This window comes from Eucyclogobius newberryi, unplaced genomic scaffold, assembly GCF_026437365.1.
Source record: "Eucyclogobius newberryi isolate DKJ021-1_F unplaced genomic scaffold, fEucNew1.0.hap1 SCAF_21, whole genome shotgun sequence".
Classification (NCBI taxonomy): Eukaryota; Metazoa; Chordata; class Actinopteri; order Gobiiformes; family Gobiidae; genus Eucyclogobius; species Eucyclogobius newberryi.
Genome location: NW_027315846.1, coordinates 2,995,180 through 3,019,596, shown reverse-complemented (window position 1 = coordinate 3,019,596; position 24,417 = coordinate 2,995,180). Strand labels below are relative to the sequence as shown.

The 24,417-nt window shown below is 44.6% G+C and overlaps 1 protein-coding gene across 2 annotated transcripts; it reads left to right on the top strand.

Moving 5' to 3' along the window:
* Positions 1-731: 731 nt before the first annotated feature.
* Positions 732-24,417, top strand: dpysl5a (dihydropyrimidinase like 5a). Of its 2 annotated transcripts, none has more exons than XM_072457860.1 (13): positions 732-752; positions 5,853-6,132; positions 13,433-13,591; positions 14,331-14,510; positions 15,507-15,575; positions 16,900-16,944; positions 17,013-17,088; positions 17,599-17,755; positions 18,290-18,431; positions 20,172-20,314; positions 21,315-21,522; positions 22,809-22,977; positions 24,302-24,417. In XM_072457860.1, exons 2-13 carry the CDS (start codon positions 5,869-5,871, stop codon positions 24,385-24,387), a joined length of 1,698 nt encoding a protein of 565 aa, XP_072313961.1. In that variant the 5' UTR covers positions 732-752; positions 5,853-5,868; the 3' UTR covers positions 24,388-24,417. The 2 variants fall into 2 exon arrangements, with proteins under 2 accessions (XP_072313961.1, XP_072313960.1); XM_072457859.1 differs by lacking the exon at positions 732-752 and adding an exon at positions 4,709-4,728.

Here is a 24,417-nt window from a genome sequence, read left to right as displayed (position 1 = left end):
TCAGTATAAGTATCAGTACAAGTATCAGTATAAGTATCAGTATAAATGTATCAGTATAAGTATCAGTATAAATGTATCAGTATAAGTATCAGTATAAGTATCAGTGTAAGTATCAGTATAAGTATCAGTACAAGTATCAGTACAAGTATCAGTATAAGTATCAGTATAAGTATCAGTATAAGTATCAGTATAAATGTATCAGTATAAGTATCAGTATAAGTATCAGTATAAGTATCAGTATAAATGTATCAGTAAATGTATCAGTATAAGTATCAGTATAAGTATAAGTATAAATGTATCAGTATAAGTATCAGTATAAGTATCAGTATAAATGTATCAGTATAAGTATCAGTATAAGTATCAGTGTAAGTATCAGTATAAGTATCAATACAAGTATCAGTACAAGTATCAGTATAAGTATCAGTATAAGTATCAGTATAAGTATCAGTATAAATGTATCAGTATAAATGTATCAGTATAAGTATCAGTACAAGTATCAGTACAAGTATCAGTATAAGCATCCCTCACCGCGCGCGTGCTTTTACTTTTACTCTGCTTCCCGGAAGCGCCACCCTCCGCCCGCCGCCGCGCGCGGCCTTGACGGCGGTGATGCTGCGCGCGGCTGCTCCCAGACCGGCTCCATCTGCTGCGGATCTGCTCGGGAAGTGCCATCCGCCGACCCGTACAGCCTCGTGCCCCGTCTCAAGCCCCAGCCCGATCCCGCACGGCCCCCGGAGCAGCGGACGCACACGGTAACGCGCGCGACTCTACCGCCTTTTACGCACGGCTTTATCCGCGCCCGACGACCGTGATTGCGTGGATACTTTGTTCCCACGCCCCCCCCCCCGTCCCCGCCCCGGCTCCCGCGGGCCACGTCTGGGGTGCGCTCTCCGTGATGCCATCCTCCGCGTCCCAACACGCCCTCAGCCGCCGCTTTACGCACGGAGACGCGTCATACCGTGGCCCCGGTTCTCGCACGGGAACGGTGTTCAATGCAAACGGGCGTGGAAAGCGTGGGCCGTGGGGAGGATTTAGACGCGTGTAATCGGTTTGTAGGTCGCGGGAATCACGGTAGAATCCCGGGTCCTTTGTCAAGACGCGCGGGTCAAGTGTCATTCCAGCGTCCGCGGCTCTGAGGGCCCCTGGGCCCCTGGGGCCCTGCACCTGGCCCTGGGGACGCGCTCTGGCCACAGCGGCTTTAATGCAATGATACAGTGTTTTTATTAAGTGGCAATGTAGATGGAGAAGCTGTGTTTAAAACTGGGGCTTGGATACATTTGTAGGGGAAATTAAATAATAAGAATGTGATTGTTTAGAGTTTTGACTGTTATTTTGGCCCAGATTTAGTTTTGTTCAGTGGTTTCAATAATTCAAACGGGAATATTGTAGATGCAGTGGGGCTGTTTAAGAACATCCCCTGAAGGCATTATGCAAATCCAGTGTTTTGCATTTCCACATAATTATCACACACAAAACGCTCTTTTGCTTAACATCTGTTTTTGTATTTGTTTTTTAATACAGCAAAGCAAGTAACTAGTGCTAATTATACTATAAATACTATATATGTGTCTTAACCTGACTTTTAACTTCACTTATGATCTATTTATTGCAGAGCTGTACATAAAGGCGGAGATTTTACAATGCTGACAATCCACACGGCCAATAAACAGGGCAGAAGTCAATCATTTTTACTCAAAATATATTATTTAAAATGACTGCAAACTTAATTACAGTTTATACTTTGCACTGTTCTGCGTGACAAAAGTATAGCAAGGAAAATACAGTTGTATAAAGGATATTTGGACATCCACAACCATGTTTTACTCCTTATTTAGCAGTGTAGTTTCCATGTGTGCAGTGCCATCGTTGCACTGAAGTTTTAAAATACAGCTTTTTTTATTTTTAGCCCAAACTATGCAGGACATATGAGGCCGATAAAATTGCAAATATTGGCCATATATTTAAGATCATTGCATGAATTTTTTGAGCGTGGTCTGGGACGGTGGGCTGGAGGTGTGTGAACCCAAAGGGGCCCTCCAGACTTCTGTAACGAGAATGTATTACAAAGAACAGGGCCCCCAGAGATGGAGAGTACCCGGGGTCTTTCTGCTACGCCCTGACCGTAGTGTTTGGGTCGTGTTTGGATTGTATTTGGGTCGTATTTGGGTCGTATTTGGATTGTGTTTTGCGTCGTATTTGGGACGTATTTGGGTCGCATTTGGGTCTTATTTGGGTCCGCACTGTCCACATCACGATCCCGAACGAAGACTAACAGCCGATTATCGGTGAACTGTGTCCGGGGCGTCGTGGTGACTTCAGTCCTGCCACAAACGTTCTCTTAAATGTAGCATAATTCTCAAATAAAGACAGCATATCCCACCCTCGCCTCCTATTGGTCAGGCTCAGCACTGCCGCGAGTGAGTGACGGCTGGATTTAACCAATTGTGACTAAGCAGATGACTCGCGCTACCTCTTGAAGCTAATATGATGATGCTAAGCTACATTGAAGCGAATATGAAGATGCTAAGTTACATTGAAGCTAATTTGTAGATGCTAAGTTACATTGAAGCTAATATGTAGATGCTAAGTTACATTGAAGCTAATATAAAGATGCTAAGTTACTTTGAAGCTAATATAAAGATGCTAAGTTACATTGAAGCTAATATAAAGATGCTAAGTTACATTGAAGCTAATATAAAGATGCTAAGTTACATTTAAGCTAATATAAAGATGCTAAGTTACATTGAAGCTAATATAAAGATGCTAAGTTACGTTGAAGCTAATATGAAGATGCTAAGTTACATAGATTGTGATCAAAATAAACAAATTAAAAGCTCCAAAAAGAGCTAAAAATGTCTAATATAGACTCTCAAATACATATCTAAGGTGATATTTCTGCACTTTTGTAACTAATATTTACAGACACATCCCTTTTGCTGTCCTTTTCTAAATAAATAAGTCGATAAAACAAACATACACAAACAGGTGACGGCCACTGAGCAAAGTCACAGGTCAGATCTGTGGAGAGGCCGCGCAGCGATGCATATTTTTTCAATAACTTTTATAGCAAATACATTTCAATTAATGCAGGGTAAAAATACATACTGTGGAATATTCCAGGCAGACCAGAAATACATCTTATTACTGCATCTTTAATTCTCAAAAGTATAGTCCGTGGAGTCGTCCGGGAGAGTTTAAGACACAAAAAAAGCTGACGTTTTGTGACATTTTGCCTAAAAAGAGCCAGAATGTTTCACAAATTCAGAAACAAAAGATGGTCCAGAATATAGTTGGACATATCCAGATTATGGTTCGTCATGTACACGCTGGGCAAAGCGTTCAGTCGGGCATTGTCCCGCTGTAGTCATTTATCAGACGCGTGCCATGCAGCAAACTGGAGCCGCGCCCTGCTCCTCCCGAACCGTCTCACTGGAGGGAGACGGACGGAGAGAGAGACTCAGGGTGGAGGAGAGAAAAGGGAGGACGGAGAGGGAGAAGAGGGGAATGTGTGCCTGGTTCCAGTCCACAATGGAGAGGAGAGTGGGAGGAAGAGAATGAAGACGAGGGACGAAATCACAATGTTATGCACAATGATGCCACCTCACAAAGGGGAGAGACAGAGGGAGGAGAGGAGAGGAGGAGGAAGAGGAGGAAGAGGAGGAAGAGGAGGAGAGGCAGAGGCAGAGGGGAAGAGAGGCAGAGAGGAGGCCAGGCTTTTGTCAGGAGAGAATAGTCAAACAGAGACTTTTCAGATGTATTCAGGAGACTGTAAATCATGTAAATAAAGCGAGGACGGAGTCGACAAGCACCGGCCGAGTTTATTGTTTTACAGTTTTTCTTTTTCTTTTTTATTCAGCCACGTGTTAAATTTGCAAATTTACATTAGGCCTGGGACAATCAATTGACTGACTAGTCGACTATAAATATTTGTTATCATCGTAATCGGAAAAAAACATAAAGGGAAAGGCCTTTTATAACAAAGACAGTGGCATAATTAAATAAATGAAAAAGAATAAGCAATTTTTTTTTTTTAAACAAGAATACACTTTATTTGTAAATATTTTCTATCTAGAAGCTTTCACCAACCATTTTTTTTTGCCTTTGTTTAGTATTGTATTTTTAAGTGTCAACTATTATTTCTACGATAGTAATAATCCTGTAACTAGTCAACTAATTAATTAAAAAAATAATCGCTCGCTACTCGACTACTGAAATTATCGTTAGCTTCAGCCCTAGTTAACGACAAATCATTAAATTAGGTTAATATGACACAACACGCAAGCAGTGCCATATGCGAAATAAAAGTGACCGTTATAAACATCTTTGGGGAACGAACACACCCTTGTCACACTCCTTTCTTCATACATTTCAGGTTGAAGATACAGGCTTTAAAACTAAATTGTATTGTACCTGCTTTTTGGCAAATTATACATAAAACATGCTCCAAATGTCAACAAATATCAATCTAGAGGAGACATCGTGACAATTAGCAAGAAATACTTTATTAAGCTGTGCCTTCTGCGCTTATGTATAGTCTTGTTTTGTTCCTCCATTGTCCCGCGCCGGGTCTCTCCTCATTGGTGGCTCTATTGTCCAGTTGGAGGTCAGGTCATGGCACAGACTGACACTGAGCCGAGGCGTAGGTCACTCAGAGCGTTCAGGGAGAGCTAGAGACACTTCACCAAAAATCTGCTTCACGTAGGCTCACGACAAACCCGCAAAAATGAGGTAGAGTACGATCGTTATCAATCTAACTCTGTTTTTTCTGGTAGGTTTCATTTATATTTATTTTATTGAGCGATATTGTGTGTAACAATTGGTTAACATACTTTTTCAGATAGTTTAATTTGTTCATTTTGACTTTATTATGTCGTAACTTTCTGGTTTATCTTTATTAATGCAGATAAAAGTGATTTTTTTTTTCCTTCTCATATTGGAAACAATTGTGTTATCGTATTTTCCGGACTATAAGTCGCACCTTTTTTCATCGTTTTGGCCGGGGTGCGACTTATACTTATACTTATACATATACATACTCCGGAGCGACTCATATGTGATATTATTTGTTATTTTCACACTTGCACCGCATTTCATACTCCAGTGCAACTTATATATGTTTTTTTCTTCTCTATTATGCATTTTTTGGCTGGTGCGACTTATAGTCTGGAAAATGTGGTAAATAATTGTTTGCACTTAACAGCCAAGTGAAGTTTGCCTTTGTCATGTGCAAAAACAGTTTTCAAACCATGCGCTTGCTTTGAGTCGACTAAAACGATAACATTTTTTGAAAAGTTTAGAGTTTTGATTTTCTGTCTGTGTAAATAAATGTGAACACAGCCATAGACTTTAGTCGGATCATAATTTGATCCAAACCAAACCGTTAATATGAGCGACAATGTTGATATATACATTATTAAACCATGTTATAACATTGTTCCCTCGTCAAAAACCATGGAGTTGCGTTTTTGCTTCAGTCACACCCGTTTACGAGATCGCCCTTCTCCGAGCCTCACGAAAACACTCAATTTGACCAGATTTGTGACGTCAAAAGTAGAGTTAGAGGAATCATCACGGACTCGTTTTGAGCATTTCTGCCTCAAATCACGTTCATTACAACTGTGCGCTTACATTAGCCTGTTGCGGCAAGCTAGCTTCTGCTTTAATTCCCCATTGCAATACACTCTGCTGCCAGTAGATTGAGCGCTGACACCAAATCCTGTGTGGTTTTCATTGCATACATTATTTAAAGTTTTTAAAAACAAAATGCCAAAGTAAAGAGTAGTAAAACCAGTAAAAAACGCAGTAAAAACACAGATAATGCAGAGTTTAAGTGTCTTTTTGTCTCTTTCCAGACCTAGACCCATCGTTATGTCTTCCAACTCGACCCCAAACGTTCGCATCCTGATCAAAGGCGGGAAGGTGGTGAACGATGACTGCACGCAGGAGGCCGACGTCTACATCGAGAACGGCATCATCCAGCAGGTCGGCAAAGAGCTGATGATCCCGGGCGGCGCCAAAGTCATCGACGCCACCGGGAAACTGGTGCTGCCCGGGGGCATCGACACCAGCGTGCACCTGGACGAGACCTTCATGAACGCCACCACCGCCGACGACTTCTACAGCGGGACCAAGGTGAGCCAGGGGGCGGCGATAACGATGGAGCGGCGATAACGAGGGGGCGGCGATAACGAGGGGGCGGCGATAACGAGGGGGCGGCGATAACGAGGGGGCGGCGATAACGAGGGGTCACAGTCCAAGCTGGTGTGCGTGCTCGGAATGTGATTTTTGACGGCGAAGATTGTGCAAAAGAGCACACAAGAGCAAACTAATGTGGCAACGATTGAAATGATCTCTTGTGCACGTAAACACACCAAAGAGCAGATCTAGTGACTGGATAATCTGATTATTCTGGTTTAGTGAGAAAAACACAATTTAATGATTATTCACGATTATTGAGACCATGGCACAGTGAAATCTTTCATTTTCTGTCATTCCCGTGGTCTGACATGCTACTAAATGAAAAACGGGCAGATAAAAAAGTGATTTACATTTAGCGCTATTTTTTTGCTTATAAAACTGTAACAATTATTATTTTTTGCTTCTTACGATTAAATTGTGACCTGAATCATCGCGATTATCGATTAAGCTAATAATCTCGACGTCCCTATTCTGGTGATCTGATTTTTTCTGGACATATAATGTTTTGTCTTTTTTTTAACAAACGCCACTTAAAAAAAGGTTTCCAAAGACCTGATCGTTAGTCGAGAAGATGAATATGAATTTGGCGATTTTGTGGAGCCTTTCTTAAACAGTTTAATATCATGAAAATTTACATTAAACAGTAAAATGACAACAGTAAAGTAAATAGACCAGCCTAAACAGTGTTCAACGTCTGTGAATAAAAGTATTTTAAAAAGCATCTCTGACGACGTTTTGCACACTAATAATGCTTGATAATGTTTTTTGACATTTTATCTTGAGTGTAATGGGGAAAAAAAGGAGAAGATTTGGTTATATTGTGAACTCGATCCATCCTAGTTACTTAATATGTCATCGCGATGGCCATAAATGTGATGTGAGTTTGCCAGAACAGATGATTCTCTGGACATGCCGAGTGTTGTGCTGTTTATTAGGTCAGTTCTCAGGCAGCTGGAGCTTTTATATTCTTCTGTACATTCTGAGGTTGAAAGTGTGTCGTCCTCTGAGCCTCAGGGCAACATCATGACTCCGCTCTGACTCTGCAACCAGAGGACACGCACTGTGTGTCTTTCACTGATTCACTGTTTGTTTCATTGACTCACTGTTTGTTTCACTGACTCACTGTTTGTTTCACTGACTCACTGTTTGTTTCACTGGCGCACTGTTTGTTTCACTGGCGCACTGTTTGTCGCACTGCATGTTTCACTGACTCACTGCATGTTTCACTGACTCACTGCATGTTTCACTGACTCACTGCATGTTTCACTGACTCACTGCATGTTTCACTGACTCACTGCATGTTTCACTGACTCACTGCATGTTTCACTGACTCACTGCACGTTTCACTGACTCACTGCACGTTTCACTGGCGCACTGTTTGTCGCACTGCATGTTTCACTCACTCACTGTTTGTTTCACCGGCGCACTGTTTGTTTCACCGGCGCACTGTTTGTTTCACCGGCGCACTGTTGTTTACCCCTCAAACCGACGTGTGATTTGTTGTTTAACATGTGCGTTGTGTTGTAATTATAGACAATGAGTTGCAATTTTAACATTTCTACTTTTATTATTGAAACAAACAAAAATACGTATAAGTCAAAACTGATTTTAAGCGTCGACAAAGAGAAAAATAAAAGTGTAGCAATGTTATTTCTATCTTTCTTTATTCTAATATTGCGATAGTCGTAATGTTCTGGCTGATCCTCAGAGTAAAACATCTTTTGTGTGTGTTTTCTCTCTTTGCTCCGCCTCCTCCTCCTTCTTGGGCCATACCACATATTGTTTCCATAGTGACCATGTGACTGCTGAAAAAGCGCTGCAAACCGCTGTTTTCAAGCCCCTTTGTGTGTCACATGTGAGACAATGGCCTCCTTCGGCCCCTCCTCTTCCTCCTCCTCTTCTCTCTCTCTCGCTCTCTCTCTCTTTCTCTCTCACAAACTTTAAAGTGAGACAAAACGCTTAAATTCCTGGCCATTAGCACGAAGACTACGCGCATTCCATTGCAAGACAACCACCGCAAGTGCACGAGGTAGTCGTATTGCGAGTCCACACAGACCGGTCGGATGCTTGCCTATCCTACTCAAGCCTCACGTTATGTGCGTGCAGGAGACTTGGTTACGACCTAGGTGGGGTTTTGGGATACAAGGGTATGTGTGTGTTAGGAATGATAGGGAGCAGGGTAGAGGCGGAGGTGTGGCTGTGTTTGTCCGAGATGACCTGAATTACGTTGTTGTCAGTGTGAGTAAAGCGCCGGAGGCCCTGGCGGTGAGGGTCTGGCTGGGTGGTGAAGCTGTTACTGTGGTTAACCTTTATAATCCGTGTGGTGAGCTAACGTTAGAGTCCTTACATAGTATCGGTAAGGATGTTCGGGGAAAGGCCGTGTGGTGTGGGGATTTTAATGCGCATAGCGCTTTGTGGGGCGGTAGTGGTACCGATAGGTATGGGCAGGTGGTAGAGGGTTTTATCAATCAAAGGGAGTTGGTTTGTCTGAATGATGGGGGTGGGACCCGCTATGATATGGGGACCGGTGCGGAAAGTGCAATAGATCTTACACTTGTGTCCAAGGAGTTAGCTGGTGTTTGTAGTTGGGAGGTTCTTGGTAATCTTTCTTTTGGTAGCGATCACTATCTAGTCCGCACCGTGATTGGCTTTGGGAGCTGTGTGGTCAGGGGGACGAGGATCCAGAGGTGGCAGTTGGCAAGGGCGAACTGGGGGGCTTTCCTGAGGAAAGCTGATGATGGTTCTAGGGTTCTGCAGGAAGGAGGATTGACTCAGGTGGATGATCTCAATAGTGCAATTGTCTCGCTCATCACGCAGTCAGCGGTAGGCACGATTCCTAAGAGTGGTGGTAGTGGACATAGGAAGCGGGTGCCGTGGTGGACTGAAGCATGTGGTCATGCTGTTAGGGCGAGAAATGCAGCGTTTCGCCGGCTAAGGGTTGCCCACACTGAGGGTGCCCTCATTGACTACAAGAGGGCCCGCGCTGTTGTGCGGAAAACTGTGAGAACGGCCAAGAGTGCCTATTGGAGGCGGTATTGTTCCAAAATTGGGAGAGAGACGCGTCTCGGGGATGTTTGGGGGATGATTAAGCGGATGCATGGGGTTGAGCGCCGTCATGGGACCCCGGTCCTAATACTGAATGGTGTTGAAGCAGTCAGCGACGTTGACAAAGCTGAACTGTTGGCCAGCACCTTTGTGTCGGTGCACAGCTCTGACAATCTCTCACCTGCGGAAAGGCACTACAGGGAGAGTACTTTGGCCCAGAATTCTGAGCTGATTGGGCACCAGCCTTCGACTCAAGATGACCTTGACCTTCCGTTTAGTTTGTTTGAGCTAAGGAGAGCACTTTCTAAGGCGAAACAGACAGCCCCAGGTAAAGATGAGGTGTGCTATGACATGCTCTCTCATTTGACTGATGACACGCTTGGGCTAGTCCTGGGTCTTTTCAACCGTGTTTGGGATTCAGGTTGTGTTCCATCTGCGTGGAAACGGTCTACGGTGGTGCCGGTTCTGAAGCCGGGTAGGCCAGCGTCTGACCCTTCAAGTTATAGGCCGATTGCCTTGACGTCGCAGCTCGGGAAAACGATGGAGCGCATGGTTACCGAGCGGTTGGATTACTTCTTGGAGAGTCAGGGTTTGCTTCCCGCGCACCAGAGTGGTTTCCGTAGGGGCAGGAACACCATGGATTCCGTGTTGTGTTTGGAATCTGATATCCAGCTGGCCAGGGCTCAGAAAGAAAAGGTTATTGCGGTGCTCTTTGATGTGGAGAAGGCGTACGATATGGTTTGGAAGGATGGGCTCCTCATTAAGCTGCGGAAGTGTGGTGTGAAGGGTAAACTGTTTAACTGGGTCCGGAGCTTTCTGTCTGGCCGGCGTATCCAAACCAGAGTGGGCGCTGCTTACTCTGGGGTCTATGGGGTGGAGAATGGGATCCCGCAGGGGAGTGTGTGTAGCCCTATCTTGTTCAATGTTATGATTAAGGACATCTTTGACGACGTGGATGGGTCTGTTGGGAGGAGCCTTTATGCTGACGATGGCGCTCTATGGGTGAGAGGGAGGAATCTCCGGTTTTACGAGGCGAAACTGCAAAGGGCAATACAGCAGGTGGAGCAGTGGACCCTGAAGTGGGGGTTTAAACTGTCTGTACGGAAGTCTCAAGTGATCTGTTTCTTCAATGGGCATAGGGACGTCTCCCTTCGACTGCATGGGCAGGTGCTCGAACAGGTCAGGGAGGTGAGGTTCTTGGGGGTCACCTTTGACGAGAGGCTTAGTTGGCGTCGGCACATTGATGAGGTCAGTGGTAAATGCAAAAGGGTGAATAACTTGCTTCGTTGTCTATCCGGCCAGGACTGGGGGGCCAGCAGAAGGTCGCTCCTGGGTATTTATCGGGCCGTCATGAGGGCGGCTATTGATTATGGCTGTATAGCCTACATGTCTGCGGCTGAGACTAACTTAAAGAAGCTTGATGTGGAGCAAGCCCAGGCCTTGCGCATCTGCTGTAGGGCTTTTAGGACCTCCCCTGTCTCGGCGCTGCAGGTTGAGTTGGGGGAATTGCCGTTACGGCTCCGGAGGCTAGAACTTCTGTTGGCTTACTGGGTGAATGTGCAAGGTCATACGAGCTCTCACCCGGTGAGGGACTTTCTCAGGGTTGATGGGGGGCAGAGTGAGGCTGGCGGTATGGTTTTCAGCCAGGTAGGAAATGCGAAGGCGCGGCTTGCGGGGGTTGGTGATCTGCGTGTGAGCCCGTCGGTGGCTTTGTCTGCTATAGCTCCGTGGAAGTTTGTCCCGGCTCCTGTTGATGTTAGCTTGCATGGCAAGCTTAGAGGAGTCGCTGGGAGGGCACCGCAGTTTGCCGTTCAAGCGCTCATCGATAAGCACTCAGGTGATGTGTTTATTTATACCGACGGGTCTAGGGATCCTGAGAGTGGGCGTACTGGCGCCGCTTATTTTGTGCCTGACCTGGGGCTAGCGGTCAAGAAGAGGTTGACAGATCGCCTTTCTGTTTTCACGTCGGAACTTATAGCGATACAGTTGGCGTTGGAATGGGCGGAATCTGCTTTGCAGTGTTGCGGCATTGTGGTGGCCTCTGACAGCCTTTCTGCATTGCAAAGCATTAAATCTGGGAAATCGGATTGCAGACAGGATGTGTTGAATGGCATCTTCTGTCTGATGCTCTCCCTGTCCAGGAAGGATGTGAGGGTTTCCTTCATTTGGGTCCCTGCGCATGTGGGGGTGGATGGTAACGAAATGGCTGATGCACTGGCTAAACGTTCCCTTCGGCGGCCATCAATTAATGTGGCGGTTGAGTTGGGCAAGTCTGAAATCAAGCCCGTTATCAAGAGTCATGTGGTCGGCCTTTGGCAGGAATTTTGGAGCCACTGTGTTACTGGACGGCATCTCTATCACATACAGGGTAGTGTGGGTCCTTGCGGGCCTATGGGCAGGAACGCGTGGGAGGAAAGGGCCTTCGCCCGCATGAGGATTGGCCATACTGGACTCAATTGGTCACTGAGTAGGATAGGCAAACATCCGACCGGTCTGTGTGGTCACTGTCGGGTGCCAGAGACTGTCGAGCATGTGCTGATTTGCTGTGAGGCTTATGATAGGGAAAGGGCCGGGTTGGCCTTGTGGTTTCGGAATAATGGGCGGGAGTTCAATCTGCGGAACGTTCTGGCGATTCAGTCACAGGGTTTGTGTCAGGCTGTGGTTGCTTACTTATGTAGCACAGGGCTGGGTAAACGTTTATAGAGGTGGGGGGTGTTGGAGACTGAGCCGAGGATGAGGAGCAAGAGGATGTTCTAACGCGCCTGGACTTCATGGGCCTAGAAACGCCAAAGTGATGGAAGAAGGACTTCTAAAGGATAAAACGACAAAGACGTCCCATGACCTCATGGGCTTTGTAAAACAACAAAGACGTCCCATGATCTCATGGGCTTTGTACTTCCAAAGCACCGAACGTCAAAGAGGGCGAGGAAGGTGAAGAAGAGTCTCCCTGGAATAAGGCCGGTTGGTCTCTGACACAACAACTATTCTAGTCACAAAAACACATCATGACCTCATGGGCTTTGTGACGCCAAAGCAATGGGAGGAGTACTTTTACGGACTACGACAGAGTCTGAGGACTACGAAACGTCTGAGGAATAAAGTCTGGCGGTAATGCAACACTCGCAGAACTGAAAGGATCAGGATCATTGCTAAAGCTGCAGGGAGATTCCTTGGAACAAAGGAGCTTGATTGGGCAGATATAGAAAACAGGCTAAAGGCGCTAAATGGGAGTCGGAGTGATGGGGGTCTGCTTGTGGGGAGTCAGAGTGATCAGAGTGACGAGATGGGGGTGGGGGTGGTCTCCTGTCCTCGCCCAGTCTCGTAGACGCACGGCTACCAAGCAGCGACATCAGTGGGCATATTAAAGCCTATAGAATGAAGCCTAAAGAATAAAGCTGTACGGTGGAAGCACCGAACGTCAAAGAAGGAGAGGAAGATGAAGAAGAGTCTCCCTGGAATAAAGCCGGTTGGTCTCTGAAACAACAACAACTATTCTAGTTACAAAGACATATCATGACCTCATGGGCTTTGTAACACCAAAGCAATGGAAGGAGTACTTTTACGGACTACGACAGAGTCTGAGGACTACGACCGCCATAAAACAACAACAACAACAACAACAACTACGACAAAGTCTGAGGAATACAGTCTGGCGGTAATGCAACACTTGGATGCCAACCGCCATAAAACAACAACAACAACAACAACAACAACACTCGGATGCCAACCGCCATAAAACAACAACAACAACAACAACAAAGTGAGCTTGAAAAAAATATTGTTAAAATATCAAAATTATTACATTCTGAAAGAATATTATTATGAAAGAATATAATTATGGTCTTTATGGTCGTCATGGTCGTCATGGTCGTCATGGTCGTCATGGTCGTTATGGTCGTTATGGTCGTTATGGTCGTCATGGTCGTTGCCCCGTGTTGGATGAGCCTCTGTTGTTCCATTAAACTCCTAATATTTATATTTATATTTCAAAAGTTTTCCTGTAGCTTCTTCTCATAAAACGATTTTCTTTCTTTTTTACACGATTATTTGGTCCGTGCTTCATTTGTCAGTAAAGTGTGTAGTGAAATGGGGCTGAGAGAGGGGAGGACATTCAGCAGTGCCACGGCGAGCCTGGCACAACCCGCTCCATCACCACGGTGACCACAGCTCCTTGTGTGTGTGTTTTCAGGCGGCTTTGGCCGGAGGCACGACGATGGTGATCGCCCACGTTTTACCGGAGAAGAACGAGTCTCTGATGGACGCGTACGAGAAGTGTCGAGACGCCGCTGACGCCAACGTCTGCTGCGACTACGCCCTGCACGTGGGCGTCACCTGGTGGGGGCCCAAGGTACTGCACACCGCACGCCACGCCTCTCTTGGAGACTTTCTGACCAAGACCTAGACCGGGACTAGACCGGGACTAGACCGGGACTAGACCGAGACTAGACCGGGACTAGACCGGGACTAGACCGGGACTAGACCGGGACTAGACCGAGACTAGACCGAGACTAGACCGAGACTAGACCGAGACTAGACCGGGACTAGACCGAGACTAGACCGGGACTAGACCGGGACTAGACCGGGACTAGACCGGGACTAGACCGGGACTAGACCGGGACTAGACCGGGACTAGACCGGGACTAGACCGGGACTAGACCGGGACTAGACCGGGACGGGTTTGAATACAGACGTTTTGCACCTGCTTAAAAAAATGTGCAATCGGAAATAAGACGAGAAGTTTAAAAGTGATTTAATTATCTTGATTTGAATATAATGTGATGAAAAGAACTGTCCTTATTTCAAGCGCAGTTGCAAGATATTTAATGCTTTTTTATTTGCAGTCTTACTCCAAGGTCATCAGAATATACTCAAAACAAGTTAAATACTACTTATTTCAAGCACGTATTTGCGTATTATCGTATGTCAGATGGTACTTCCTCCGATGCAGCTGGAGCTTTGGGAGTGACTGGACGGTTTGATCTGCATTTTCGCCGTTTACGACTCTGTGTACTCTAAGAAACGTTCAAAAAGTAAAAATATTGTCATGATTAAACCGTCCCGCCCGTTTCCCGTTTCCCATCCCGCAGGTGAAGGCCGAGATGGAGAAGCTGGTGCGGGACAAGGGCGTCAACTCCTTCCAGATGTTCATGGCGTACAAGGACTCGTTCATGCTGCGCGACAGCGAGCTGTACCAGGCGCTGCAGCACTGCAAAGACATCGGCGCCGTGGCACGAGTCCACGCCGAGAACGGGGAGCTCGTGGCAGAGGTGCGTTTGCCCCGGGGCCGGCGGGCGCCAGAGGAACGCCTCCTGAATATAATAATAATGCATTATTTATATTGACCAAAGAGAATGAAGGCGTGGTTTTATTCTGATCCTCCCCTGGGCGGAGCTTGTTTTAAGTTAAAAAGGGGCAGAAAACATAAGATAATAATAATAATAATGCATGTTTCAAATAATGAAATAAATAAATATAAAAAATATATATACATAAATAAATACAATTTTACATTACATTTTAAAGAGAATGTTTCGCCTGATAAAATAATGTTAAATAAATTAAAAAACAGGGTTTTTTTGGTCTAATTGACAGTTTTAGCATGCTGTATTTGTGTGAATGACTTATTCATTATTTCTAGCGTTATTGGTTGAGAGAGATTACATTTGAAAGCTGCATCTGGTAAAAGGCAGAAGAGGCGGGGATTAAATGCTGCAGAACTCTTATTGATATTTAAAGTGACGCACAGCGGTTTTTATGATTTTCTAATTTTGACTTTATTTGGTGTATTTATACCTGTTGTTCATATAAATTATAGTTCTCAACCAATCAAGCAGGTATTTTTGGAGAAAACGTTTAAAAATCTGTTGGAAATGACAGGAAGTGACATCACACCAGGAACACTCGTTCCAGTCAAAGTTTATGCATCATATTAAACTACTTTCTTTACTCTCTAAACGCTAATTCATCTAAATAAAGTCGCTCTCATATATTTTCATTTGTCAAATAAAAACATTGTCACATTAGATGAGTTTTTTGCCCAGTGTTTGCTGGGTAATTTCCTACTGTGATGTCATCAATTACAAACAGGAAGTGAAATTATAAACCTAAAAAATTCCCTATTCTGTAATAAAATGTCTGTAATGTTTGTAATTTTTTAGCAAAACGTAAAATATGTGGTTCATAGCTGCGTCCGGCCTGTAGGGGGCACTATAAATGTTTGTATGAGTTGATGCTGAACGTGTGAAACGTTTTGTGTTTTTCAGGGAGCGAAAGAGGCTCTGGAGCTGGGCATCACTGGACCAGAGGGCATCGAGATCAGCCGACCAGAAGAGGTACTGACCACACAACTGACCACACAACTGACCACACAACAGACCACACAACTGACCACACAACTGACCACACAACTGACCACACAACTGACCACACAACTGACCACACAACTGACCACACAACTGACCACACTCTTTAGGTTTTAGGAGAAAGAGGCACGCGGATTAAAACGCAGTTCGTTGAAAAGCTCTGTCATATTTTACGTTTCTTGCGCTCTAAACTGCAGTGTTGGGTTTGTCTCTTTGCTGCTTGTGTTGTTTCTACATCACTGACACACACACACACACACACACACACACACTCTCTCTGTTCCTGCTTTAATTGTCCCTCAGTGGGTTTGGTTCAGTCGATTTTTCCCAGTGGAGTGGAAATGTCGCCCTGGACGGCTCTTACAAAGCGATCACATTTAATTTATTCATTCAGCGCACAAAGGCTTGTTTTGAAAGATTTCTTTCTTTCTTTTTTTAAATCTAGGTCAGAGACTAGATTTTATTTTATTTATTTTATTTATTTTATTTATTTTATTTATTTTATTTATTTTATTTATTTTATTTATTTTATTTATTTTATTTATTTTATTTATTTTATTTATTTTACCAGGCAAGAACCCATTGAGATTGAAACCTTTTTTTTTCTTTTTTTAGGTTGACATATATATACATATTTTTTTCTCAGTATATGACACAAATTATACAACTGTGGAACATTTTATGGAGCACGGAGATAAAAACATATTAAAAACTGAACATTTAAATTGCTCCTATCCATATAATTAACTCTCACATAGAAAAAGCACGTATTAAACTGAAATTGTGACTCATTGATCATAAAAAAGAATCCTATTTTAATCATTATAAAACAAAGACAGCGACATTATTCAATCAAAAATTCAGATCCTTATCAATTCTACTTTATTTGTCTATCAGTCGCCACTCTGTACTGCCCCCTTGTGGTGCGGGTACGGTAAAGGCAAGTATAGAGAGCTGCGTGTTGGACATAATGAAGTACTTCACATTATATTTAAAGTGTCAGTCTGTTCCTTCAAAATAATCCCAATCCAAACGCTGTGATTGTTTATGTGATTTATGACGCGCCTGGAGGACTCGAAAAATGAAATTATAAACCTTTTAACGACGTCATATTCAACTCTGCACTCTGGAGAAAGAGCGTGTATGGACTTTAAATGATTATTGTGCGTCATTTTAATACAGTTTTGTTGCTCTGAATCTGAAATAAAGCTTGATTGATTATTTTAAAAGTCTCAATCCACAATAAAGACCAAAACGTCCGATGTAATTGTGTCGTTGTGTGGTGTCTGTGCAGCTGGAGGCCGAGGCCACGCACAGGGCCGTCACCATCGCCAACAGGGTGAGTTCTGTTCTTCACGTTCCCGTCGCCGTCTTTGCTCTTTGTGATCGTTCTGACGCTTCCTTCAGGCCCATTGCCCCATTTACCTGGTGAACGTGTCGTGCGCGGCGGCCGGAGACGTCATCGCCACGGCCAAGATGCAGGGTCAGTGCAGTACTTCATCCTCTACTTTATTAAATACACGGAACGGAAGAGAGAAAACGCCAAAACACGGAGGGAAAACGATAAAACGAAGGCGATAAAAGGCGTCCGATGAAATGGTCTGCAAGTACAAAGGGAAAAGTGCTGTACTTTTTGCTCTGGATACTTTTTACTTTTACTGCAGTACATTTAAGAGCAGGATCTGTACTTTCTCCTCTTACATTTAGATACGATCCTTTATCAAGATCTACATTTGACTCTTACTTTTTACGCTAAAAGTACATTTTCAAACGAGTACTTTAATACTTTTACTTGAGTAGATTATCTTATGTGATACTTTTATTTAGATATATTTTGGTCATGTATCTGTACTTTTACTTAAGTAACAGAATTGGGTACTTCCTCCACCTCTGCCAATAACAGATGTGATAAAGCTCCAGAAGTATTTAGTATTTCCCTGTGAATAGTGACACATTTTCTAAAGTATTGAATGGCCCGTGTTGTGTGTTTCAGGTAAAGTGGTCCTGGGGGAGACCACCACGGCCCACTCCGTCCTCTCCGGGCTGCAGTATTACCACCAGGACTGGGCTCTGGCGGCGGCTCACGTCACGGTTCCTCCTCTGCGCCTCGACCAGGGGACGGCCAACGCCATCCTCAGCCTGCTGGGGAGGTGAGAGCCCGGGGGGTGAGAGCCCGGGGGGGTGAGAGCCCGGGGGGGGAGGAGATGAGAGCCCGGAGGGGGTGGAGATGAGAGCCCGGAGGGGGTGAGAGCCCAGAGGGGGTGAGAGCCCGGGGGAGGTGAGAGCCCGGGGGGGTGAGAGCCCGGGGGGGTGAGAGCCCGGGGGGGAGGAGGTGAGAGCCCGGGGGGGAGGAGAGAGCCCGGGGGGGAGGAGAGAGCCCGGGGGTAGGAGAGAGCCCGGGGGGGGAGAGAGCCCGGGGGGGAGGTGAGAGCCCTGAACGTGCTAATAAACGCCCTCCCTGTGTTGCGGCGACACCCTGAACGTGCTAATAAACGCCCTCCCTGTGTTGCGGCGACGCCCTGAACGTGCTAATAAACGCCCTCCCTGTGTTGCGGCGACACCCTGAACGTGCTAATAAACGCCCTCCCTGTGTTGCGGCGACGCCCTGAACGTGCTAATAAACGCCCTCCCTGTGTTGCGGCGACGCCCTGAACGTGCTAATAAACGCCCTCCCTGTGTTGCAGCGACACCCTGAACGTGCTGGCCTCAGATCACCGCCCGTTCACCATCAAACAGAAGGCCATGGGCAAAGACGACTTCACCAAAATCCCCCACGGGGTCCCGGGGGTCCAGGACCGGATGAGCGTCCTGTGGGAGCGGGGCGTGGTGCGTGAGCGCGAATCCACACCAAAGATCACACGTTTAAGGACGCGTACGATGCAGAATAAACCTTAAATCGGCCTGTAACACAAACCTCTGCCCACTCCTCTTGAGTCTTTGTACTGTGTCACATGGGGCAGTGGGTGTGGTTTTGTGGGTGTGGTTTAGCAGATATTGATTCGTCCCGTGTTCGACAGAAGGAACATCTGCCGTGTGGTCGAGGTGGGCGCGGCCGCTCGGTGTCCAATGAAACTACAAACACGGGTTATGTTTCTGTTAAACGATTGGTTAAAAGAATATACATGCAGATTTAATCAAATAATAATACTTTTATAGAGTTTTAAGGGAGCGTTGACACTTGCACAAATACCACATTCGAATTGAGACTAATTTGAGTCTAAACCAAAAGCTAAACCAGGACTAGAACTGGGCCAAACCAGGTCCACATCAGGATTAAACAGGACCAAACAAGTGCAAGTGTGAACGCAGCCCAAGTGAACAGAATCGGCTTAAAACAGGACGTGTGATAGTCCTGGTTTAGTTCCGTTTTGACCCGCTTTAGCACTAGTTTAGTCCTGGTTTAGTCCTTTTTTAGCACTAGTTTAGTCCTGGTTAAGTTCTGCTTCGACCCGCTTTAGCACTAGTTTAGTCCTGGTTTAGTCCTTTTTTAGCACTAGTTTAGTCCTGGTTTAGTTCTGTTTTGACCCGCTTTAGCACTAGTTTAGTTCTGTTTTGACCCGCTTTAGCAGTAGTTTAGTCCTGGTTTAGTCCTTCTTTAGCACTAGTTTAGTCCTGGTTAAGTTCTGCTTCGACCCGCTTTAGCACTAATTTAGTCCTGGTTAAGTTCTGCTTCGACCCGCTTTAGCACTAGTTTAGTCCTGGTTAAGTTCTGCTTCGACCCGCTTTAGCACTAGTTTTGTCCTGGTTTAGTTCTGTTTTGACCCGCTTTAGCACTAGTTTAGTTCTGTTTTGACCCGCTTTAGCAGTAGTTTAGTCCTGGTTTAGTCCTTCTTTAGCACTAGTTTAGTCCTGGTTTAGTCCTTCTTTAGCACTAGTTTAGTCCTGGTTTAGTCGTTCTGTAGCACTAGTTTAGTCCTGGTTAAGTCCTTCTTTAGCACTAGTTTAGTCCTTCTTTAGCACTAGCTTAGTCCTGGTTTAGTCGTTCTGTAGCACTAGTTTAGTCCTGGTTTAGTCCTTCTGTAGCCCTGGTTTGAGCCCAGTTTAATCCTGATGTAGACCTGGTTAGACCTGGTTTGGCCCTGTTCTAGTCCTGGTTTAGTCTCTAGCCTCAACTATGTTCAGTTCTGGGTTTAGTTCACACTTGTACTTGGTTCTGGTTTGAGCCCAGATTAATCCTGATGTAGACTCTGTTTGGTCCAGTTCTTGCCCTGGTTTAGTACTTGGTTTAGTCCTGGTTTAGCCCTGGTTTGGAAAAAGTTTAGTTTTGGGTTGAGCCCTGGTTTGAGCCCAAATTTGATGTGGTGTTTATACAAATGTGAATGCACCTCTCGCCATGGTTCAGTCTTTAAATTCCTGGATTAAGTCTCTGTTTAGTTCTGGTTTAGTCCCGTTTCAGTCTCGCTTTAGTCCTGGTTTAGTCCACGAATCGCTGCTGTAGAAGTGTCATAAATTGTCGTAAAGCACAAATTGACCCACATAATCACAAACTGTACAATCTTTTGCGGAGGACGCTGTACATCGACATTCAAGAGAGATAATCCTAACGATCTCTTTTCAAATCCACAGATCGGAGGCAAAATGGACGAGAACCGCTTTGTGGCCGTGACTAGCTCCAACGCGGCGAAGATCTATAACCTTTACCCTCGGAAGGGGCGGGTCATCGCCGGGGCAGACGCAGACCTGGTGGTGTGGGACCCCGAGGGCTCCAAGTACGAAACTCTATCCACCCATTACACAGCACCAGGTCCCAACAGAGGGGCTCACATGGGGTAACGGGGCTAAAAGGGTCTAATGGGTATAAAAGGGTCTAATCTAATGGGTATAATTGGTATAAAAGGGTGTGGTTTCTGTAAGAGAAAGACAATGGGCAGAAATCAACTTTACAGAAAAGGATTCAGTACTTCCTTGGTTGTAAGGCCACGGTTATTATATTACTTGGTTTACGGATCCGCCGCACTTAGATAACTGATTTCTACAATAGAATTTTTTTTATTATTAAAAAAATAAAATAAAATAAAAATTACTGCAGACAACGCAAAATAAGATAAGATAAGATATTCCTTTATTGTCCCACATGGGGAAATTTCATTGGTGCAACGCAGGTAGATACAGAGGTAGATACAGAAGAACAGATCACTTATAGGAAGTCTGAAAAACACTTTCAGTAGAAGATCTCCTATAAATAAATAAAAACTCCCATAGACAAATAAATAAATAAATACCATTGCATGTGATCCCGACAGTAATTGCACATGAATATGTGCAAATATAAATAGCATTAAATGAAGGAGTTAACCCTAGTTTAATACAGTCTAAAATGAATATAGTTGGTTACACAATATAGTAATGGTTAATATATTGAGTTTCCCCTTCAGAACCATCTATTCATCTTGTGTAGCTCTTCCCAAAATACTCTGTTTTACCAATTCATTGATAACAAAGATTATTCTCCACAACGTTTGTAAAATATACATGTGTAGTAATAGTACAGCAGTAGTAGTTTAGTTATGTTTAACCTTTTTAACACACATTTCAACGCAGTTACAACATAGAAACAAACAACACTAAAATAACACGATGTAGGGCAGATTAAGAACAAACATCATTGCACATTATTGAGGTGTTTAAGAGACGAGAATCGGTTCATTTCCACTCTTTCTGCGACATATTCTAAACGAAGGGACATCTGACTGTCGCTCTGTGTCCCAGGACGATCTCCGCCGGCTCCCAGGTCCAGGCCGGGGACATAAACCTGTACGAGGGGCTGCGTCTCCACGGCGTTCCCATCGTGACGGTCTGCGGCGGGCGACTGGTGTACGAGGGCGGCATGTTCACCTGCGCCGCCGGCTCAGGGAGCTACTGCCACATGAGGAGCTTCCCCGACCCGCTCTACAAGAAGATGGTGCAGAGGCAGAAGGTAAACGCACACAAATGCACACGTAGACACAGACACAGACACACGTTCGTCAGGGAAAACGCCGAAATTTACTGTTCACCGGCCGCAGCGGGGAATGTAAAGTGTTCTTGGATAGCGAATGCTCAACAGTTATTTTTGTAAGTTAAAACCTGCTCTAAATTACCGTATTTTCCGAAGTATAAGTCGCACCAGCCAAAAAATGCATTATAGAGAAGATAAAAACATGTATAAGTCGCATTATTGGGGAAATGTATTTGATAAAATCCAAGACCAAGAACAGACATTTCATCTTGAAATGCAGTTTAAAATAATAACAGATGAGAGAACATGGTGAATAGGTGTACGTATGCTAACGCTAACACCTTCAGCTACATGACGTATGCTAACGCTAACACCTTCAGCTACATGACGTATGCTAACGCTAACACCTTCATCTACATGAGGCACAGACAGAACTGTGGTAAGTGTCTGGTATGTTAACGTAACATATGAACAGTTATTCAGATAACTATAGCATAAAGAACATGCTAACAAGTTTACCAAAGCATCAGTTTTACCCTAAATCACTAAATCCATTGAATTCTTCTTCCTCTGTGTCACTTCTAAACAACTCCACAAACTCCAGAGGTAGAGGAAGTGCAGATTCTTCTTCTGGGTCGCTTAGAGCCTAGAGCGCCCTCTTGTGGTTGTCAGTGTAAATAATAATAAATTATATCACATATAAGTTGAACCCCGGCCAAAACTATGAAAAAAGGTGCGACTTATAGTTCGGAAAATACGGTAATTGTTTAGTTGTTGCGAATATGACATTTCGTACTAAATTTGACAGCGGTGATGCCACTTGTAGTCGCCCTGATGAAGTATATTATAGAGAATATATGAGAGAATTGGTTTTTCATTAAAAAAAAACTACAAGTACATGTTTCCTATGTTATTTTGGGTTAATATCTGCATTGTCCGAAAGCAAAAAAAATCAAGGTCTAAGGCGATTCAAGTACATCTCGGCATCAAAGCTGTAGTTTTTCAAGATTTACTGACCCAATCAAAACTGATCTTCGTACCCACGTTTCCTTCTTCTACCAAATCAAAAATGAAGACTGCTCAATATTGGGAAACAGTATATCAAAAACTATATAATTTGGGTCATAAATGCATGTTTTGGCTTGCAGTCAAAAGCAGTCGTGTTTTGTAACTTGTGTTTGGTTTAGACGAGGAACAGAACCTTTAATTCGGAACAGAACCGTGTTTGTAAGCTCTCTGTGAATGACTGTGTCCCGTCACGTCAGTCTCAGGCGGTGAAGCCGGTGGAGCGGGAGCCGTACTCCGGCGAGGTGGTGGAGGTGCTGAACTCGGGGAAGAGGGATCTCGGGAACTCGGACTTGAACACTCCGACTCGGCCGAGCACTCGACACGGCGGCGTCAGGGACCTGCAGGGATCCGGCTTCAGCCTGTCAGGTCTGCACACGCTCGCCGCTCACTCACGCCAACACGTCACGATCAGATCTGTGCAGAAAATGGCACGTTTCCACCGGTTCGCTTTGGACGGCACGTTTAGGTGGAGCGAAGTGGATCCAGAGAGACTTGTGATAAAACAGTGTATTTGCAGAGATGATAACTTTTTTATGTTGAGCGCACGTGGTTAGCAGAACAAAGCTAGTGCACGTTAGCATCGGCTGTTTATTGTTTATTGACACTAGCTGTAAAGTCCATGTGCCTCTTAACGTTATCTAAACTCACTGCATTTATATAAACGTGAGGAATATTGGACTGAGATCAATAAAACGCTGCAGACACTCGATTTCAGGACTATGTATTTGGGCCTCAAAACTCCTGCCATGGACACAACAGATGGATACCTCTGGAGTATACTCATGGCAGCTAAGGAAAAAGCTGTGGCAAAAAAATGGATGACAAAAATTGCGCCGACGATCAAGGACTGGACCAGCACGATCATTGACCTACAGAATGTGGAGAAGACGTTTGGACTCAATATGAAATTGGACGAATGGGACCGACTTTGGACCGACTGGGACAGAATAGGACCGACGTTGGACCGACTTTGGACCGACTTTGGACCAACTTTGGACCAACTGGGAGTTTATGTGCGTCCTCTTTTTGTCGTCTTTTATCATCATTTTCTTTTGTCTGCTTCGTTCTCTCCGGTCCTGTTTCTTGTGTTCGTCGTTGAGAGTTTTAAAATGTTTTGAAAAATTAAAATTGAATATCTAATCGCGGTGTAGAGGCTTTGCAGAGACGTGAAGTAAATGTAGAAAGAGCTGACTGTAAACCTGACGTAGTTTCCCGTTTACTCTGACTTTAGCCGCTTCTTACGACATCACAAACTTGGAATTACTAATCGTATTTTTGTGAATTGCTGCCATCGGCCTCATTATAAAAAATATAATTCAGATACGATTTAGGACCTGAACGTGCCAAAGCGCTCTAAAGCGAACCGGTCTGAGGAGCCTGTCGAAACGTGGCATTTTGTTCTTTACAGAGGATAATTTATTATACATTATACAAAATGCTCCTAGACTTGATGCACTAAAAATGATCTAAAACCATTTATTTAGTATTTATGTTGACCCTGTTCTGTCTGATACATTTAAAGAACATGTCACTTTTCATTTACCATTTTTTTGGTTTGATTTAAACATTTGTTCAAGTGAATTTCTTCCACAAAGCGATAAAAACATTGCATTTAGTCCCAAACGTGGACTTTGTTTCACTGCGTTTCATTGTCGTGACAAAGAATAACTGACCTTTCACCTTCTTTCAGGGGCCCAGATCGACGACCACGTTCCCAAGCGGTCCTCGGCCCGCATCCTGGCCCCGCCCGGCGGTCGCTCCAGCGGGATCTGGTAAACCGCACGACCGCCGCGCCGGAGAAACGGA